The sequence below is a fragment of the Chiloscyllium plagiosum genome, unplaced genomic scaffold (assembly GCF_037043375.1).
Source record: "Chiloscyllium plagiosum isolate Xiang-an unplaced genomic scaffold, Cpla_swu_hap1 HiC_scaffold_14, whole genome shotgun sequence".
Classification (NCBI taxonomy): domain Eukaryota; kingdom Metazoa; phylum Chordata; class Chondrichthyes; order Orectolobiformes; family Hemiscylliidae; genus Chiloscyllium; species Chiloscyllium plagiosum.
Window position 1 is genome coordinate 6,288,842 of NW_028270152.1, and position 21,977 is coordinate 6,310,818.

At 41.6% G+C, this 21,977-nt stretch overlaps 1 protein-coding gene across 1 annotated transcript in view; it reads right to left on the reverse strand.

Annotated features, from left to right (window-relative positions):
- Positions 1-1,523: 1,523 nt before the first annotated feature.
- Positions 1,524-21,977, reverse strand: part of rab7a (RAB7a, member RAS oncogene family) — a 53,801-nt gene continuing 33,347 nt past the window's right edge. The window contains exons 3-6 of the mRNA XM_043707575.2: positions 9,819-9,945; positions 6,100-6,318; positions 4,657-4,785; positions 1,524-2,545 (exon numbers count right to left, since the gene is read on the reverse strand). Coding sequence (XP_043563510.1) covers positions 2,453-2,545; positions 4,657-4,785; positions 6,100-6,318; positions 9,819-9,945 — 568 coding nt within the window. The 3' untranslated portion in view covers positions 1,524-2,452. The remainder of the gene's footprint in view (positions 2,546-4,656; positions 4,786-6,099; positions 6,319-9,818; positions 9,946-21,977) is intronic.

A 21,977-nucleotide genomic window follows, 5' to 3' on the forward strand; every position in this document is an offset into this window, starting at 1 on the left:
CCTGAAATTATCCTCCAAAGTACCACTAGATTAGATTACTTAGGGCCTGTTTCCACACTTCGGCCCAAGTCTACACCGCCCTGCCGGAGCGCAACCCACCCATGCCCCTAACATTTACCCCTTACCTAACACTATGGACAATTTAGCCTGGCCAATTCACCTGACCTGCACATCTTTGTACTGTGGGAGGAAACCAGAGCACCTGGAGGAGACCCATGCAGACATGGGGAGAACATGCAAACTCCACAGTCAGTTGCCTGAGGTGGGAATTGAACCTGGGTCTCTGGCACTGAGGCAACAGTGCTAACCACTGCGCCACCCACAAACTTAATGTTATCCTTAACCAAAACCACTTGTCCCTTAAAACATCTATACCCCAGAACAGATCAGCCAGTCATGCCCCTCCCTGAACCACATTTTGTAATAGCTATGATATCCCATTCCCAACCATGACCCAAGTTCATCACCATACCCCTTGCATTATTAAGGCAGTTAAAATCAGACCTCATTCTCTGCTCTTGCAACTTGCTCCCCATATCTACTTTACCAGCCTCTTTTCACACCATCTTTATGTCCCACATATCCCTTTAGTGGAAAGCCTCAGTACTGGTGAGTCTCTCCACCAGGATATTGGTTCCCTTCCATGTCACTTCTTCCCCCTGAAGTCCCAATGGTCCAAGATGTGAGTGCTTGCTCCTTAGCTGGGCATTTGTTTGCCCTGTGAAGAGAAAATGAGGTCTGCAGATGCTGGTGATCAGATGGAAATGTGTTGCTGGAGAAGCGCAGCAGGTCAGGCAGCATCTAGGGAACAGGAGAATCAACGTTTTGGGCATATGCCCTTCTTCAGGAATCAAGCTGTTTCCTGAAGAAGGGCTAATGCCTGAAACGTCGATTCTCCTGTTCTCGATGCTGCCTGACCTGCTGCGCTTCTCCAGCAACACATTTCCATCTCAATTGTTTGCCCTATCTTATTCCTAACAACTAGCCCATGGCACTGGTGTAATCTAGATATTACTAGCCTTGAGGACCTCCTGCCTAATTTCCTATTCTCTGCAGAACCTGTCATTGGTACCAAGGGACAAGTGTATAGCCACCTTCTGCTGGTCCACTCCCTTTTCAGATGAGGAAGAAAAAAGTTAAGCGCACAAATAGTCTACAGCAAGTTCCATGCTGTAGACTATTTGTGGATAGCAAATTGGTCATTAACTTGGAATGTACACAGATCTGGCTCAAGTTGTACCTAGTAATACAAGGTTCATTAACTGGAGTGGCCTGGAACATAAACTGCACCAATGAGTCAATGCTTCCCCCTACACTTGTCACAGGTATGGATCCCCATGACCAACTGACTCTGAACCAATGTTAACTAGATAAGATGGAAAACAGAAGCAAGGTAGTTGAGAATTCAAGATAGGCAAAACCTGGGTTGAGTTAGGGATTTGGGAGAAGGGGGAAATTGTCTGGATGAAGTAAAAATAGACCAAAACCATACATTTGAAGAGACAAAAATGAAAGAAACAAAGTCACTCCTGTTCTATTTATTGGCAATATCCTCATGATTACAGAAATTTATCCCATTTACTATAATGTGAACCTTTGCAGGAAGTAGATGGAAGTGTAATTTAAAGCTAAGAAGCAAGACTAGCAACTTTGGCAAAGAGTCACTAGTACCAGACGAAGTCTGTTCAGCAGTAACTTCATGTTACTAATCTTTTCTGTGGGTAGCTGCAGGCAAAACAAGTTGACTTTAATACTGATTTTTGCATACAGTACTTCAAAGCATAAGTAAATCAATTTAAGAACACTTATAAACTGAAAACCCAGATGCAAAGATTAAGCAATTGATGTATTTTTTGGAATATTGGACCAAAGTCATTTACGTTTAATTGCCAATAAAGTATGGCCTGGTCATACCATCTCCCAAGAATTGCTGGTGCTCATTGAGCATTTTATTCCTTGTCCCAAAAATCAGTTCGAAGTAAATGGTGTTTCAAATGAGGTCACCATGAACTGGGGAGGCAATGTGCAACACTAAATAGATAAGGAACAGGATGAACATAATCCACAGCAAGATGACTTTCCCTCAATTATCTCCAAGAACAGTTTAAAAAAAAAAAAGGGCTTTGAAGATTGGGAGAAAGAGCACTGGTCATCTCCAGTTCTCACCTTTTAGACAGAACAGATTTTAAAAATCATTTAATCATTCATTTTACAGTACAATTGTAAAACATGGGTCTTCAAACAATAAACTTTGTTCAGTATACATTAGTTTCCTTCCAATGTTACTACCAGTTATACAACAGCTCTGCTAATGAGATGCAACTCTTCCTTGTGCACAGAGGGCACTACGCAGTGTGCACAAAGGAATCTTGGCTTGTGGTTGAGGGAAGGGGAAAGGGCAGGGGTGAGGACTGGTGTCAAAGGCCTAATTTGAGGAAACTTTCCCACCCACTCAGCAGCTGCAGCTCTCTGGAGTCTTTGCCCGGTCATTCTTGTCTAGTTTGATTGGTTCTGGAAATTCATTGTAGAGTTCCACTTCAGTTTCCTAGGAAAAATTAAATTATGGTTTAGACTACAAGCTTTTGTTTGAACAACTTAAAAGCCTAAATCTAGAGTCACTTAACATGCATAGGAACATTCATTACAGTTTTGAATTCTGAAGTACCTACACACTTCTGTCCCTGGAATTTAAGGGAAACCAGCCTGTTGCAAACTTGCTTAACAAAGCAGTCTTGTATAGGGAATGTTGATGCATTATCAAACTTATCAAGTCTGATCAGTTATTGGGGTCAGATAAAGTACACCAGGTGGTAAGTGATATATACTCAGCTCATGCCTTTGGTGATACAAATTGGAATTTAAAGTAGGGTTGCCTAATCAAAGTCAAAGGCATCAAATAGCAATTTTACAGTAAAGACTCTCTGGGAATTTTCTCCCCTTGGAGCTATTTACTGCCTGGATTTGAGTACAAGGGGCAGCCGTTGAGGCACAGCAGAAGCTCCTTGAATGGTTGACAGAAGTGGTACTTGAAAGGTGCAGTGGTGAATGACAGTACAGGTAGACAATCCTACCCAAAATCCCAAAAGCTCCAGAGGCTGAAGATTTTTTGTAAAGTTAAATCATTAAAAAGGTTGTTCTGCAAAGTTAACCCAAGTCCCACTCAGACTGGGGGGGGGGGGGGGGGGGGGGGGAGGAGGAAAGAGGAGAAAAAAGGGAAGAGACCCTATCACCATAGGCTTTGATTTTGTTACAAGGCCTATTTGACTTAGAGAGTCTGCTGTTCAGCAAGATTAAAATTTCAATCTGTCACTTTGAATTCTGAATTTCTCAAATGTCAAAACAGCTGGCTGTGCACTTTTACTGGGATTAAATGCTAAGTCTCCATTCAGTGTAGCTCCAAAAGATACAGGTGTCTTCAAATTATCATGCCACTTGCTTCTTCCCCCACCCCTCAAAGTGGGGTTCAACAGTTCTTTTCCATGCTACTTAAAATAGGGAAACAGTAGGAACAGGTTGGGGAGCACTGGATAAGGCAACTAGTAGAATAATTCACTAAGTGAGAAAGATGCTGGAGATTAGAGTCACAAGTGTGGTGCTAGAAGAGCACAGATCAGGCAATATCTGAGATTAGACTTCAGGCACAAGCCCTTCAATCAGGAATGATCTCATCCCTAAATGAGAACTTTCCTGCTCCTGGGATGCTGTTTGACCTGCTGCGCTTGTCCAGCATCACTAATTCACTGTAGTCAACTCCCAAATTGGTGTTCAGACAAGCAGATGCTGTGATAGGACTCTTGAGGACTGGCTACTTGTACCAGAGAACAGGGAATGGTTTTGTTTTGGAAAAGTGGACAGAGGAGAGAACAGTTTAAGCAGATTGCAAGTAGGAGAGAGCATGTGACTTTTTGCCTGAAGTTATCTACAAAAGGTTACTCTGATAGATGCTGAACAAATTGAAAGGAAAAGCAGTAGAGGTTACACCTTTCCCCAATGTTTGCTCAAAGCAGAAAGTTGGAAGACAAGTATCACAAGATTAAAACAAGAGGGAGGGGATGAATGTGTGGGGTGGTGTTGCAGGTAGGGAAATGTGCCACTAGAGACCAAAGATTTCACTAATTAAAAAGACAAATGAAACCAAGAGTCAACGTCATGGCCCACTGAAGGGTGACTTCATCAGGAAGTACAAATAGCATTCAATTCAAGCTTTAGACTTCCTTCCTACAAAAGGGTGGATCTTTTACCTCTTGTAAAATGCAATCTATTGATATGCCGTTTTAAAAAAAAGTAGGCAAAGCAAGATAGCGGAAATTGTTTGAGGAAAACAAAGTCAAGTGAATGTACAGTCCAATTTTTACCCTTCTGCAGTATTTCAGGGTGACCAGTGTCCAATTAGTCTCAAGGGAATTAGCTGCTTAACCGATTTCTCCAAAGTGATTCTTGGCTTTTTGTCTAAGAATGTCAGGGGAGGAGGATAAGCCAATATGTAACATTCATTCCTTCAGAAGGAAGTGGTCACAAGACCAAGTGAACAGAGTTGAGATCACCTCACCTCAAAAACAAATAAACTGTGCCTCTAAATTGATCATGTTTGAAAACTGGTGCGGACCAGGTGACTGATCATATAGTATGCAGCTGGTTTTAAAATACAAGTCATACCTGTTTAAGTGCATTCCGTGCAATTGTTTGAAAAGCCTGTTCCACATTTATTGCCTCTTTTGCACTGGTTTCAAAATAAGGGATATTATTTTTGCTCTGACACCATGCTTGTGCTCTTTTTGCAGTGACCTGAAAGAGAAAAGGGAGACAATCAAAAAGTTCATGTAGTATCACTTTCATGCAGATCTATCTGGACAGCTATAATCTCAGTCTCCACTCTGGGAGACAGTTTAACTTTTGGATGAAGTTTCTGTATTCATCACCTTCAAATAGGTGGTTCATACTTAGTTTTAGATTCCAGGATTCAGAGTTAAGAAAAGGCTTTCATTCCCAATGCACTGAGGGAACACCAACCTATTGGGAATTTAATATATCCCATGGCACAATTAAATTTAGTGTCAAGATTATTATTTATCCATCACGAATCAGATTAAACCACTAGAGTTTGAAACAACTGTCAATTTTCCTACAACTGGTGGCTAAACTTTAAAAATAGTTCATTGGTCAAGAAATCATAAAAGCCACTACACCAAATGCAAGTCTTTCAAGTGACCTATTTGGTTCATAAGGCTAGAGGGAGGGTGGGCTCAAAGAAGACAAGATAATGAGGACTCTAGAGTGAACAAAGATTAAAAAACTGGCTGGACACCAAGTTATTAAAAAAGAAAGAAATCTGGTTTCTAGTTAAGTGCTGTCCATTAGTGTTCAACTGCTTTTAAACATTGTTCAGAGGCTCATGGAAGCAGATCCAACACCTGGTTTGTCCTGCAGCAGGACAAACCGAGTGTTTGTACATCTAGTCTAGAATATAAACCTCAATTAGGTAAAAGTAGGCAAAGCATCTGAACACATTATCCAGAGAATGGAAATCCAAATCCTGTCAAGGCAGTTTGTTTAATAGGATTTAAAATTCTCAAAGTGGTAATTAAGCTCCCAGTCTGAGCAAGATTCAACTATTAGACCCACATGCTTTTCAGGTAGGAAAGCTATGATTAAGCCAGTTTGGCTGAGACTCTAGTTTCACACCATTTCCTACTCCCATGTGAATTGGCTTGATGAGCAATAAACAGCCCTAACAATTAACCACTTGCTGCCCACAAATGAATGGTGTAAAAAGAAAATTCTCAGACTGCAGATGCTGGAGTTCAGAAACAAAAATCAAACTGGAGAAACTGTAGGTCTAGCAGTATCTGAGTAGATAGAGTTCAGTGACAAAGAAATCAGAACCTGACACTAAACATTAGCTTTTTTCCCCCCCAGATGCTGCCAGACCTGCTGAATTTCTCCAGGTTGCTGAACTGGAGAGCCCAGCTTGTAGTCTAGTGTTTGGAATAATAGGATTTAGTAGGTTAAGCACCAGGCTGACATGGGAAACCAAGCCAAGCAATTTAGGATTGTAACACCTTAATCGGTTATACAAAAATGCATCAAAGTTATACATACTTGTCGGTTTTCCAAATCAATCTTGTTTCCAAGGACAACAAATGGAAAGTTTTCTGGATCTCGCGGACTAGCTTGAATGAGAAACTCATCCCTCCAGCTATCAAGAGTTTTGAACGTATTAGGTGCCGTTACATCAAAGACCAGCACACAGCAGTCAGCTCCTCTGTAGAACGCTACACCCAATGACTGAAACCGCTCTTGTCCAGCTGTATCCCAGATCTAAAGGGGAAAGTTTAAAATTCCACAGCTTCAATATTAGATCTCTAGGAAAGCATGCCTAGACCCACCACACATACAAGCTTTCATTGCCTGGCAAATATTTAAGACATTTATTCATCCACTGTGGTTGATTTTTCAACAACCAGAGGCTTATGCAACTCAAAAATGGAGAGTTTAAATACTTGCATTAAAATTTAGACTTAATTCAACTTTAGATTGAAAGCCAGAAAAATTCTTGAATCCACTGTCCGGTCATGGTTAAGACTACTGGTATGATGGAATGGCATTCAAAGCCCAGGAAAATACTGTGGAGAGTTTAAACACCATGACAGTGGATTTAGATTTAAATTTAAATCAAATTAGTTTGTAAAGTGAGTTTCAATAATGATTGGGTAGACCCTATCTGGTTCATGCTATTGTAGAGCAAGGAAGATGACCATTTTCACTTAGCTTGACAGGACACCAGATCCACTAAAGTGGTACAGCAAGCCAGTTATATAGTTAACAAGTGCTGGCCTTGCCAGTGACTTGAAAGTATAGTGTTGGCCAACACTAAAAACCTGCAGGGACAATTGGTATACAGACATTTTAGGCAGTAGAATGCATGTCTGGAAGGCACTATTGAAAGGCTTGGCAAGTCTCTACTCTATAGGATGCACTATATTCTGCCAATAGAAGAGGGTGAATGTTGAAGGTAATGGATGGATGGATGCCAAAAGGGATGCTTTGCCCTGGCTGGTAACATTAAGCTGCACATGCTACTGGAACAGCATCCATCCAGACAAGAGTATACCATTACTCAAACAGCATTTTGCAAGGAAGGCTAAGAATTGAGACAAAGGAGGTTCTGGCAAGAATTCCAAGCTTGCCTAGTAGCATTTATACAGCTGATCCTGGCAGTTTGAGATTGTCAACCCTAGGATGTTGATTGTGGACTATGAAGTGTGGTAGCACCATTGAAATTACATGGCATTTTACCATGTAAAGTGGCAAGTGTCTGGCTGGCAAAAGATGGAGTTTAATTCAGATAAATGAGAGGTGCTGCATTTTGGGAAATCAAATCTTAGCAGGACTTATACGGTAAGTTCCTAGGGAGTGTTGCTGAACAAAGACCTTGGAGTGCAGGTTCATAGCTTGTTGAAAGTGGAGTCACAGGTATATAGGATAGTGAAGGTGGTGCTGGTATGCTTTCCTTTATTGGTCAGAGTATGGAGTACAGGAGTTGGGAGGTCATGTTTTGGCTGTACAGGACTTGGTTAGGCCATTGTTGGAATATTGTGCACAATTCTAGTCTCCTGCCTGATAGGAAGTTGTGAAACCTGAAAGGGTTCAGAAAAGATGTATGTTGCCAGGGTTGGAGGATTTGAGCTATATGGAGATTCAATAGGCTGAGGTGGTTTTCTCTAGAGTGTCAGAGGCTGAGGGGTGACCTTAGAGGTTTACAAAATTTGAGGCACAGATAAGATAAATAGACAAGTCTTCTTTGGGGTCAGGGAGTCCACACCTAGACAGCATAGGTTTAGGATGAAGAGGAAAAGATATAAAAGAGACCCAAGGGGCAACTTCTTCCAGACAGGGTGGAATGTATGGAATGAGCTGCCAGAGGAAGTGGTGGAGGCTGGTACAATTGCAACATTTAAAAGGCATCTGGATGGGTATATGAATAGAAAGGGTGGAGGGATATGGGCCAAGTGCTGACAGGTGGGACTAGATTGGGTTGGGATATCTGGTCAGCATGGACGGGTTGGACCAAAGGGGTCTGTTTCCATGCTGTACATTTGACTCTACAGAACCCAAGCCTAAATGTTGATCTTGCTGCACGTGGGCTGCTAGTGCAATAGACCTCAGATCGATGAAGCAGTTGAAGATAGTTGAAGACAACTGTCCTGAGCCATGGTGGTGACCATTAACTACAGTTATCTTCCTTCAGAGATAGCTGAGCAGTTTTACCTTTGCATTCCCACTGACTAAATTTGATTAACATGGCAGAAAGGAGCTACCGAATGTTGCCATTTAGATCAATCACCCTCACCTTGAATTCAACTACACTGCCCACATTTTGACCAATGTCAGGAACCAAGTGGCTCCAATGATCAAGTTGTTCCTTTCCAAGTATTGCTTAGTAGCAGAATCAACAGGGCAATTACAGAAAAGCAATAAATGCTGGCCAGCTGGTAGTGCTTAGGTCACAACTAAAAGTATTATCCACCACTGGACAGCAGTATCATGTGTTAGTTGACCAGGCTGAATTAGTCCTGCTTGGTTTCACACTGTCAGATGCCAGTATTGTAGCTGTACTGGAAAACTTGGCTTTGGGTGCAACTATTTCTGGGACACAGTTCAGTACTATAGCCAGAATGTGGGCTTTATCATATTAGCATCCATGTAACCCGAGTGTTCTTAAAATATCCAAGTTCAACACTTAATCCTAACTATGGAAATTCCATGCATGGAATGGCAGTAGGGAAGTAGGTTATTCACATTCAATAAAAGTCAGCGATTTGACAGCAGGCCTTTTGTCTGCCTTTTTATAGGAAACTTGAAAAAATTCTCCAGCAGTTTGGAGAAATAAAGTTCAACACAAGTCAAATTCAAACTTGACAAACTCAAACTTGCCTCCATCTTAACAGTTTACCCTGCAATCTGTTTTCCTACTCCAGGAGTTTACTGACCATTTCACCAGAGTCCTTAAAGGCAAAATATTGGTTTTAGCAATTGGTGGCCCTCAGTCAACCAAAAGGAGACTTGGCTGCAAGCTGACCAATTATTCATGTTATTTTTCCCCAATGAGGGTAGCTTTATCTCTGCCCTTTAGAAAGGGGTCTATTGGCTCGTGCCTAGCTTGTAACAAGATTAGTTCACAAAAGTTATACATCTGTTTAGTTAAATCAGTGGCCTGCTACTATCTCAGTGGATTTTCTTTAAAAAAAGTTAGCTGGCTGTCAGTCTTATTTTTCTGGTGGCAAAATAGATGCACTCAAATCTTCTGCGGCAACTTCACAGTATGCAGGTGATCAGTTCCAAGACACTGGTCAGCTTCCAGTCCCAGTTCTCTCAGTGCACTTTTCCTGACTTGAATCTCAGCTATTTAGTAACAGCACCCAACAGCAACTGTCTTATTTCTTGGAGTGGATGAGACCAATTGAGAAAGCTTACAGGATTTAAGTGGATTTTGGCTTATGGAAAAACTAGAGTATTTTACCATTCCTAGCTTTCTCCCTCATGTCACTACTAGCTTCTAAAAAGTAGCTTTTCCTGGTTTTGCCATTAATTTTAGTATCATACAGGCTTTCAGTTGAGGTCCTCAGTTAGCCAGAGATTTTAGAACTGGAGGAAAATTCAAAGGATGTATCACTGAACTTGCTGCAAGGAGCCAAGCTTAGTATTCAGCTTACTGAGCCCTGAGAAAACATGCAGCATTTATATAAGGAGCTGGGATACCTTGTGAATATTATTGCTAAATAAACCAAGCAGGCAAAGTAAATTTGATTTGGCATTACCTGCATAGTCACCAATCGATCATCCACCATCACTTCTTTGGTGAGAAAGTCTGCACCTATAGTTGCCTTGTACTGGTTACTGAATTTTTTGTTCACATACTGGTTCATCAAGGAGGTTTTCCCTACCCTAGAGAAGAAAAAAAAAGTTAAGGATATTATTCAGTTTGCTTCAAATTAAAAATTCAGCTCCTGCTAATCAACATGGCAGCTGATAGCAACTGTTTCACAGCAAAGTTTACAGTAAGTGATTCAGTGATAGTTAACTGGAACTTTGGACACAGTGATCAGATGCTGGGAAAAAAGGTGACTTAAATGCTACCCATTGTGAAGACAGTTTCAACTTGAAACAAGTGATAGGGCAAGACTGCATTTGTGGCCTCTGCCATGTGGTTGCCACTTGAGGGAATGATGTGGAGTGGAGCAGTGTTCTGAAAGGGTGACAATGAGGCATTAAAGCCAAGGACAAAAAAGTGGGAAGAGTCAGATTGGTAAGAGATAATGAAGATTTAGGGTAATCTTAGAACAGATTGGGAGATAATAGAAAAAGCCATACCAGACCTGGTTGTGTTAAGGAAATAGGATTGTGATCTCAAAGACCATGAGGTAGCAGTGACCACTTCCTATTTGGAAGAGGGAGGGGTTAGTGGATCAAGATTAAGCACAAGTGTGATATTGGACTGGGGTGGACAAGGTTATGCGACAAGGTTTAGTCTAATAGGTTTGAACTCCAGCTTGGAGCACTGTCCCTTCATCAGGTGACTTTACCTGAAGAAGCAGCACCCAACTTTATTTCAAGTTATTAGACTACCTGTGGTCATTCAACTTCCATATTAAAATTAGGAAACAAAGGAATGAATAACTGACTAAAATGAAACAGCAAATCATTAATGATTGTCAATTGAGATGCAGTGGCAGACTAAAATCAGCCATTTCAGAACAGGGGAGGCAAGGCAGAGTAGCACTTAGGCAATCCAGTCACCTGCTAAAGTTCAAAGAGAAGATTTGTAGCTCAGGTGCTTGTTGCGATTCTGTTTGCCAAGCTGGGAATGTGTGTTGCAGACGTTTTATCCCATCTAGGTGACATCCTGATTGGGAGCCTCCTGTGAAGCGCTTCTGTTGTTTCCTCCGGCATTTAGAGTGTTTGGTCTCTGCCGCTTCCAGTTGTCCATTCCAGCTGTCCGCTGGAGTGGCCAGTATATTGGGTCCAGGTCGATGTGTTTGTTGATTGTTGTTAGAATCTGAGGAGGAGCTGCAAACATATCAACCTGGACCCAATATACCAGCCACTGCAGCAGACAACTGGAAGTGGCAGAGACAAACCACTAAACGCTGGAGGAAACATGGAAGCGCTTCACAGGAGGCTCCATCACTGAGGATGTCACCTAGACAGGGGAAGAAACATCTGCACCACAAATTCCCAACTCGGTGAACAGAGCCACAACAACCTGCTAAAGTCCAAGACCCACAGTACTAGTTGCCTGAAGAGGGGTTTGGAATGAAACTAGACTGACCACCAGGCAAATACTGGAAACAGGTTGATCCCACAGTCTCCATACTGAGTGGGAACAGTCTCAGCCTAGTCAAAAACTAGTCATTATACAGATCCACTTGTTTAGTGGGACAACCTGGGTGATGTCTGGTCCACTTATGAATGGAACCAAGAGTAGGATTAGGCAGTTTAGCCCTTCAAGTCCACTCTGCCATTTAAGACCAAGCTCAGCTATACTTTCCTGCTGGCTTCCTAGAAAGCTCAATTTTTCTTGAACATTGATTCTACCTCCACTGCATTGACAAGTTTGAGCCTACCTCACTAGTTATGGCCTCAAGACAGTCCTATAAAAAAAAAAAAAAGGACATTTGTTCAAGATCCACCTTAATCATTTCAGCTCCAGGATAAGGACTCAACCTAGCCTATTGTTTCAGTGAGCTTCTCTTATGGAGGAGAGAGATGAGGATGTTTGATGACTGCAAAATGTCCAGGACCATTCACAACTTGGTACCAAGTCGAATGCAATACGATCAGAACATCCAGGACTTGGGTTGACAAGTGGCAGTGAACATTCATGCCACAAATGCCAGGAACCTGCATCTAACTACACATTCAATTACTATCAGAATCCCCTATTGATGCCTTTCAGGTTCTGGCCAGAAAGTCAGCTGGACTCCATTGGAAGTAACTACAGTAGGTCAGGCTAGGAATACTACAGCCAGTACACATCCGACTCCTAAAGCCAGTCCACCATCTAGACTAATCAGTAACCGAAATGCAAAGTACTGGGCTAAAAATGGTAAGATTCTTGGTAGTGTAGATGAGCAGAGAAATTTGTGTCCAGGTACACAGATCCTTGAAAGGTTGCCACCCAGGTTGACAGGGTTAAGGCATAGTGTTTTAGCTTTTATTGATAGAGGGATTGAGTTCCAGAACCATGAGGTTATGCTGCAGATGTACTGAACTGGTGCAGCCACACTTGGAGTATTGTGTACAGTTCTGATCACCACATTACAAGGAGAATGTGGAAGCTTTGGAAATGGTGCAGAGGAGATTCACTAGGATGTTGCCTGGTATGGAGGGAAGGTCTTATGAGGAAAGGCTGAGGGACTGGAGGCTGTTAAGGTTGAGAGGTGATAGAGACATATGATCAGAGGGTTAGATAGAGTGGACAGGGAGAGCTTTTTCCCCAGTAGGGCGACAGTGTGCACAAGGGGACAGAACTTTAAATTGAGGGGTGATAGATATAGGACAGATGCCAGAGGTAGTTTCTTTACTCAGTCGAAAGGGTGTGGAATGCTTTGCAACGATGGTAGATTAGTCAACTTTAAGTACATTTTAGTCAGTGGACAAGCACATGGATGTACATGGAATAGTGTAGATGTGCTTCAGATTGGCATGACTGGTCAGTACAACATCAAGGGTGGAAGGGCCTGTACTGTGCTATGTTTTGTGCTCAGAAGGAAGTGTAATGAAATACTCCTGACTAGTCAGGATAAGTGCAACACCATCTAGTACAGTAGCTTGATTGGCACCACAAATTTCTAGTTCTGATTATAGCAGAAGTGTTTACTACAGAAATTCAAGGATCTTGACTGCACCTTCCCCACCTCAAGGGGATAGCAGACTGGAAACACTACCAGCAAGTCCCCCTCCAAGCCATCCACAATTTGGATTTGGAAATATTCCTTCAGTGACTGGATCAAAATTCTCAAATTCCTTCCCTAAAGGCATTTGGATCAACCCACAACATAGGGATTGCACTGGTGTAAGTTAAGGGCAACTGAGCCTTCATAGGGTGCTTTTATTCCAACATTAACCTTGTGGTATATGGCATTACTATTGCTGCTAATGCATGGAACTTCTAAAGAGGGTTAAGATGTTGACAATTAACTCACTTGAGGCAGATCCAGGAATATCCTTAACCCAGTGTATTTTTGGGCTGAGCTCCTAAAGCATTCAACATCCCATTTGAGTTTCTGGCTGGATATTCCATTCTTGGTCTCCAGAGAATGGAAGACCACAGATTCAAGTTCAGTTAGCTGAACTAACTAAAGAAACTAGAGGCACTGGATACTACAGAGGTTATGCTTCCAGTCCACATTTTGGCAATAGTATATATAGATGTGCTCCAGAACTTGTTGGATCTAGTGCAGCTGTTCTACTACAGCTAGATTAGCATCAGTTGATCAGGAAGTCTGTACACAAACAAAACTTCAAACTGTATGTTGGAAAACAAAAACAATTAGAAACTCTAGACTGGCAGGTCCAGTGACCCTTCAGAACTTTCCTAGCTACCATTAGTTTCTTTGAAGAGTCAGAAGGCAAAGATAATGTGGAGATAAGAGCCCCAAAAAGGGAAAACAAAGCACCCAAACTTAACAGATAGTAGTGGTCAAGGATCAGTTTGAAGGAGACAATGAATAACTGCTACCGGAACTATTAGTCACTGAATGGGTAGTGTAAAGACAAGGCCTAGTATATGGGGAAAAGCACAAGGAGAAAAAGGCACTCAGCTTTAAAGTTGAACTCAAAGTCCAGAGCACTTCAGGGTTCCCATTGGAAGGGGAGGTGCTTTTAGTTTGCATAGTGTTTTGCTGGAACAATGCAGCGAGCTTGGAGGTTGGCCAGACAGAACTGATATATTGAAGTGACAAGGAAGATAGTGTGTTTGCACTATACATCTCTAGTCCAACTTCTCCATACTGAAGAGATTTCCAAACCTTGTGAGCCAGCATTTAGTCCATATCCCTCAACCCTTCCTGTTCATGTGCCCATCCACATGCCTTTGAAGTGCTATAATTTTACTAGCCTCTACCTCCTCTGCACCACCTTCTGAAAATGTTGCCCCTTCAGTTTAAGATGAGGGAAAGCTAAAGACCCATGTCCTCTAGTTTTTGAATCCCCTACCCTGAACACCGACTTTGGCTATTTACCTTATCCATGCCCTAATTTATAGGGCCTTTTAAAAAGGTCACCCTCATCCTCCAACATAAAATGGAGAGTCAATTCAGCCTCTCCCTTAGCTCAAACCAGCAATCCAGGCAACATGTCAAATCTTTTCTGATCAAAGTTCAACATTCTCCTGTAGGAGGCTGGCTAGAATTGAATGCAGTATTTCAAGCAGCCACTGTCACAACATCACCCAATTTGTAGACAACACACTGACCAAGGCAAGCATACCAAATGCATTCATGATCCTGTGTCTTCACTTAAGGAAGTATGAACCTACATGCCAAAGTCTCAGCAACACCCCAGGGCCTCACCATTTATGTACAAAAATCCTGTCCTGATTGGCCCTTCCAATGGGCAGTGCCTCATTTATCCAAAAACCAGGAACTACCATTACTTAGCCCATTGGATCAAAGTCCTGTCAGCTTAGAGTCCAAAAAGCAACCTGGTCTACTTGAGTTCTGCAGACAACTGGCTAGTTCTTAGTCCATTGTCACTTCAAGAAATCCAAGTCAGAGATCCAGGATTTACCAAAGCCATGCCAACTACTCCTAAAATCAGTCATTGCCTTTTAAAGAGTTTTTACAAATACATTAAGGACAAAAGGGTAATGAGAATAGGGCCCCTCAAAAGATCAGCAAGGTGGCCTTTGAGTAGAACTGCAGAAAGTGGGGGAATACCGACTGTGGAAAAGGATATGGAAGATAGACTGTAGGGAAATAGATGGTGACATCTTAAGATGCCCAAATTACAAAAGGAGGAAGTGCTGGATGTCTTAAATGCACGAAAGTGCATAAATCCCCAGGACCTGATCAAGTGTACCCTAGAACTGTGGGAAGCTAGAGAAGTGATTGCTGGGCCTCTTGCTGAGATTTATCAATACTCAGGTGAGGTGCTGGAAGACTGGAAGTTGACAAATGTGGTGCTACTGTTTAAGAAAGGTTGTAAGGACAAGCCAGGGAACTATAGACCAGTGAGCCTAACAGTGGTGGGCAAGTTGGAGGGAATCCTGAGGGACAGGATGCATATGTATTTGGAAAGGCAAGGACTGATTAGGGATTGTCAACATGGCTTTGTGGGAAATGTCTCAAACTTGATTGTTACTCTTCAAAAAGAGGATTGAAGAGGGCAGAGCAGTTGGTGTGATCTATGGACTTCAATGATTTGGATAAGAGCACAAGAGGTACAGTAAGTTAGCAGATGACGCCAAAATTGGAGGTGCAGTGGACAGCGAAGAGAGTTCCGTCAGATTACAACAGGATCTTGACCAGATGGACCAATGGGCTGAGAAGTGGTAGATGGAGTTTCAGATAAGTGAGGTGCTGCATTTCAGGAAATCAAATCTTAGTGGACTTATACACCTTAATGGCAAGGTCCTAGGGAGTGTTGCTGAACAAAGACCTTGGAGTGCAGGTTCATAGCTCCTTGAAAGGAGAGTCACAGGTAGATAGTGAAGGCATTTGGTATGCTTTCCTTTATTGGTCAGAGTATGGAGGACTGGAGTTGGGTCATGTGGCTGTATAGGACAGTGATTAGGCCACTGTTAGAATATCCTGTGCAATTCTAGTCTCCTTCCTATTGGAAGGATGTTGAGAAACTTGAAGTGGTTCAGAAAAGATTTAAAGGATGTTGCCAGGGTTGGAGGAATGGAGGGGTTGAATAGGCTGGGGCTCTTTTCCCTGGAGTCTAGGTCAAGGAGTGACCTTAGAGGTTTACAAAGTCATGGGGAGCATGGTAGGATAAATAGACAGTCTTTTCCCTGGGTCAGGGAGTCAAGAACTAGGGGGCATAGATTTAAGGTGAGGGGGAAGATAGAGACTGTGGAAAAGTTGCCCCTTAGAGGGTGGTACATGTATGGGATGAACTGCTGGAGGAAGTAGTGGAGGCTGGTACAATTGCAACATTTAAAAAAGGCATCTGGATGGGTATATGCATAGGAAGGGTTGGGAGGGATATGGGCCAGGAGCTGGCAGGTGGGACTAGATTGAGATCTCTGGTTGGCATGGACACATTGGATCAAAGGGTCTGTTTCCATGCTGTGCATCTGGTGAAAGATGTAAATCTACTTGTCACCACTGATGTCAAGCTCACTGGTCTATAGTTCCTAACTTTTCCTTAACACCTTAAACATTGCATTCATTAGCCAGCCTCCAGTCTTTTGGCACCTCACCTGTCAGCATTGATTGTACAAACATCAGTGAGGGACCAAGTAGTCAGTTTCCTAGCTGGCTGGGAAATTTAGGGTATACCCAGTAAGGTCAGGTTTAAAGATATACAGCTCCTGGTCTGAAAAGATATGGATTCTCACTCCCTCTTTTTCCCCCCCTTTCCACATTAAGGAGTTTCAAAATACTCGAGTATGGCACCTGTCTCTGGCAGTTCCAGTCAACCCGGTGATCTTTAATGGGGCCTATTCTCTCCATTCCTCTGTTCATGTATTATTGAATCCCTTTGATGCTCCTTAATCCCATGCCAATGTCCCATTGTGCCCTGATTTCCCCTCAATAATACTCCTACTGCCCATGTACTTCCAGAGATTCACTTGATACTATCTATACCTGACATTTTTCCTGTAAAGCCTCAATTTCTCTAGTCATCCAGCATTCCCCATGCCTACCATAGAAGAACAAGGCAAACAGGAACCTAGGGGAATCATTTTGTCTAGTATGCAGTGTTCAGTATGCTTGCCTTCATTGTTCAGATCACTGAGTACAAGAGGGAGGTCATGGAGGTTTTAACAGGATGTTGGTGTGACTTCTAGAAGACTGTGCAGTCATGTGCTTCAATTATATAGGCACTGGTCAACATCTGGAGTATTAGTTACCTTAAGGATGCAACTGCATCAGGTAATTTTAACTTTTGATTTACTGCAGTTTTAACAGTCCACTTAGTCTTTGCTATGGGGTAAAGCTATAGATTATAGTTTTAGAATTTAAATTGTGGATGATGAGAAATTTTACCTGGAGGGCTGAACAGTAGCAACTGATTTCTAAAGGGGACATTGCAGTTCAGTGAAAGTGTTGCTTTATGATTGTATTTAATGTCAAAATGATTATGGAGAATCAGACACTTGAAAGATATGACATTAGATTAAGTGAACACTGGTTTTGTAAAGAAAACTGGTTTCTGACAAATTAGTGTAGGAGTCAAGATACCAACAGAATTATACTTCAACTGTTTCACACCTTACATTTTAATTGTAGAAGCAACCCAGGGGTTTAAAAAAGCTAAGCTTTTTGCAGTTAGTGGACCAAATAAATTCATTTTCTGGCTGGATATTTTGGGATCACCAAGCTTGGATAGTAAAAAAGTTGCACTAAATTTCATAAGTTACATGAGGAGTGTTTACCATCACTGGTGGCAGTTAGTTATAACACTGACTTTCTGCCAAGCCAAATAGTTTTAGTGTTCTATTCCACTGTTTGAAATTGCAGTTTTACACATTCCCACCCACTTGGAGAGAACAAGTCAGCTGTTGATTAGCCACCAATTGACAACACAGAAGCAGGTAAATTGTTAGGTTTTACCCATTAAAAATGAAGTTTTTAAAAACAGTTATGGCACATGATTACGCTGGAGTTTACAACAGACACTTGAAATGGGAACAATTCATTATGGCACTAATAAGATTCAATCCATTTTATTATGCACCACTTGTTTCACTGGGCTTGAAGGCATGACGTCAGATTTATTTGTGCAAGCTGCAGCTCTAGTTACAGCTGAAGTACAGGACACAGCAAAAGCTTTCTTTCAATCTGTAGCTTTCCACAGAAGATATCAAGTCAGCTCCACTCAGTTGTGCAGAGAATGCCAGTTCTTACTGAACTTTGAACATTTACATAACACCACAGCCAAATTCTGAAAGTACACTAAAATATTTCACCTAGTAAATTGTATGATTAAATGCCTAAAATCTTTTGTATGATCACTGAGGTTCCAAACAAAGTTGAGTTGGAATATCACTAATATTGCTTTGAGTACCAGATCAGACCAGTCACATCTGATGTCTATAGAGGTCACTGCATTTGAAGATACAACAAGCTCACTGCTACCACCTAGGAGGGCAGATGTATGGGTACATATGCAAGTTTGTCCACAAGTCACAGCAGCCTGATTGGAAACCTCTGGTGTTCTTTCCACTGTTGCTGGGGTCAAAATCTGACAACCTGAAGTGGGTGTATCTACTCCCATGGATTGGGCTGGTTCAAGGTGGCAGTTCATGGACACCTTTCCAGGCAAGTCAGGCACATGTCAGACACCTACATTCAAGTACTAGCTCTTTCAAATAAAGACAGGGCAATTGGCTCAGTTACTGAAAGGAGGGCTGTTTATCACATTGAATAACTTCCTGCTGATATGCAATTTTAAGCTTAGTTTGTTGCCATGACAGCATCTCTACTTGAGCCAGGAGGTCTGGGTGTAAGCCTCACTTCAGTTGGCGAGATACCATGCCAGGACAGTTGAGCACAGGCCAGCTGTTGGTCTCAGGTTACAGCACTCCCATTTTTGATGAGTGGCTTCTAATCAGGTGTTGCTCTAGAGATTGTGACTTCAGCCACAAGTGGCATTCAATTTGACCAAGGCTCAAACAGTGAAGCCTCCTTACACCAGCACTTTCAGCTCAGATGGAGAGCATCCTGAACTCTTGATTCTTCCTCATGTCCATCTCTTAGTCATCATTATGTACTTCAATGTTTCTTGCATTGAACTACATAGCTTGGTGTACACAATCTATGCTCTTCATATTACTGATTCTGTACCCACATGCCAGAGTGGAGACTAGAAATTTGTAAACTAAGTTTTAGATTCTTGGGAAATTTGGATCTGCATTATGCTGGAAAGTGGGGGTAATTATTCTAGAACATGGTAGCTAGATTCTCAATTATTCAAGGTGGTCAGGAAAGAGAATTAGATCATTACCAGATTTCAACTTTCATTTTAAAAAGTAGGCTCAGGGAATGAGGCAGCTTCTTATTCCTAAATTGTATGGTATTGCCAACATTGCTCACACCTGGAATAGCTTTCCAAAAATTAAAGAGGTCAAGCAATTAGTATGCTCAGCCCAAATAGCAATGTAGAAAATAGTTTTATTTTGCTGACGACTTTTGTCCATGATCAAACCCAAACAGGAATCTAAGAGTTTAAACTATAGAAAAACTTGCCACCAAACAGCAGTTAACCTGTAGCCAGTTGTGGTAAACCCAAAATACCTGGTTACATTAATCTACATCAGTAATATCTAGAAATGACCTGCAAGAGTTATTTGCCTATTTAAGTTGATAGGTTCAGTGAACATTGATTTATGCACATGGTGAAACTGGTTAGAAGGACAAATAGATTTTGCTTAGAGAGACTACTTATAGCAATTTAGAGCATGGCAAGAAAACTGGTAAATATGGTAAAATGGGGGAAAACCCAAGAATGTATTCAACAAAAAATCCTTGGATCTATCAGTGAAGCTACAAGATACTAAGCGGTGTAAAAAATCTCAATAGGATGGTCTGGCTAGTTTTTGGTGCCCTATCCATTTTTGAAAGGGCACAAAAGTGGAACTGGATGATACCAAACATGAAATTCATTAGTTTAAGATTTAGAAAGGAAATTGAGATTACAACTCTTCAGCCTTGTCTGCAGTGTAATGACAGGTGAGGGCTTTTCTATAGTTTGAGGGCAATTAGAAATCTATTTGTGGTCATAGAAAGTGTATAATGGGGGTGCAGTTGAAGTACCTCTGCCAAGATTAAAAAGGACAAAGGGTCAGAGGGAAAACAGTAATGGGGGCAAGAGTATGTAGTTGAATTGTTTCTGGAAAACAGCCACAAATACTGCTACAGTTCTAAGTGGAGGTGCCCACTGCAAACTGAAGTCAGATTGCTGATATGTTTACACATTTAGACACTAGGAGATTGAAGGGCTGGCTACAATCTAGCCAAACTAAAATTAAGTCCAACTGACATCTTACCAATGTCTTAAAATTTGCTTTGCCAAGCATCTTTAATCATTCCCAGCTTGCCCCTTTTGGACTAGTTTGTCTTTTGGGATCTGTTTCCTTGTGTAGCTTTTTCATACTTAATCTCAGCATAAACTACACATGGGAACAGGTGCCAAAAAGACTATTCCAAAGGGGGCAAGCTGGGGAGAATGATAACATCTGCTTTACCAAACATCTAAAACTGGTGAAAATAATCTTCAGTTGAAAAGCAACAGGGGAACAAGCTAAAATGAAGCTATACAAGATTGCTTTGCAGTCAAAGGTGAGCAAAGTCTTAGGGAACCCCAAAAGCAAACCAATTTATCCTTTGTTAAATGAGAAACTAGAGAAGCAAGCTTTAGCTAAAAATGGCTAGGGCATCTCCTATGCAGATTTAAAGTGGTAACTTGCTCTAAAGCAAGCCAAAGTTGGACTGCAGAGACAAAAAGGAGACAGGTCTGCAGATCAGAATTGAGTGCACGTTGCTGTGAAAGCTCAACAGGTCAGAGAGTCCGAGGAGCAGGAAAAACTGAAGTTTGGGGCTGGAGCTCATCAGGAATGAGCCTGGGAGCCAGGGGGGGGGGGGGGGGGGGGGGTGGAAGAGAAAGAGGGTAACTGAGGCTTCAGAGACAAACCCAAGTCATGACATTAGCTCTAACTGGGAATATTCCCAATTAAAGCACCAAAGTGTATTAATGATTACACAAAACACGAAGCTTACATTTGAAAGTTAGTTCCTTAAAATTTAACTATTCAGGATGGCCATTCATTTCATGCTCAGTTGAGATAATTCACTGAATCCTACTCAACCCAAAGATTTAAAAACTTCATATTTTGGCAAAGAATGAAATAATCTACTTTGAAGACAATACATTGCAGATGGGAAAAATCTGTCAGTAATTGCTAATCCTTCTACCCCTTTGGCTATTTGAGTAAATGGCTGTGGCTGAATGTTAATGCTCAATATTGTACAAGTTAGTAATGCTAATTAATGTTCAAATAAAATCTACAAGTTCCTCTGGTTACTCACCCTGTATTTAGGATGCTATAAAGTGAGAGCCCCCATGGATGAAAGGCCATTCATACAATTTGATGAATCTAACTCATTGATACAGCAATCTGATTATCCTACAATTGGAAAGCATCTTTTCTATTAGTCTTGCAAACTTCAGTTTCCTTTACAATCTAAATTGGATGATAGTAACTGAGTCTAAGCCATAATGTTAAATATACAGCATGGAAATAGGCCCTTCAGTCCAACTTATCCATGCTGACCAATGTGGTCAATTAATCCAGCCCCATGTGCCTGCATTTGGCCCATATCCCTCTCTACCCTTCGATTCATTAGTCATCCAGATTACTTTTAAAAAAGTTGCAATTGTACAAGTGTCCACTAGTAGCTCATTCCATGCAGAGTGGTGCGTGTGGAATGTCTCAAGTCCCTTTTAAAATCTCCTTTACCTTAAGGTATGCCTTAAGTTTTAGACAACCACCTGGTGAAAGACTTTATTATTCATCCTATCTATGCCACTTTCATCAACCTCAAAAGGTCACCCTCAACCTCCAACACTAGGGAAGACACCAGCCTATTTGGCCTCTTTCAATAAGGAGTTTGATTTAAAAAAGGTTCCTCACAGCTATTGCACAAAGAGAAAGGATTAAGGGAGATTTAGCAATTGATCAGATTGGCTAGCTGGCTGATAGGAAGTGTTCATCATGGAGTTCAGTTACTAGTGATACAGAAATC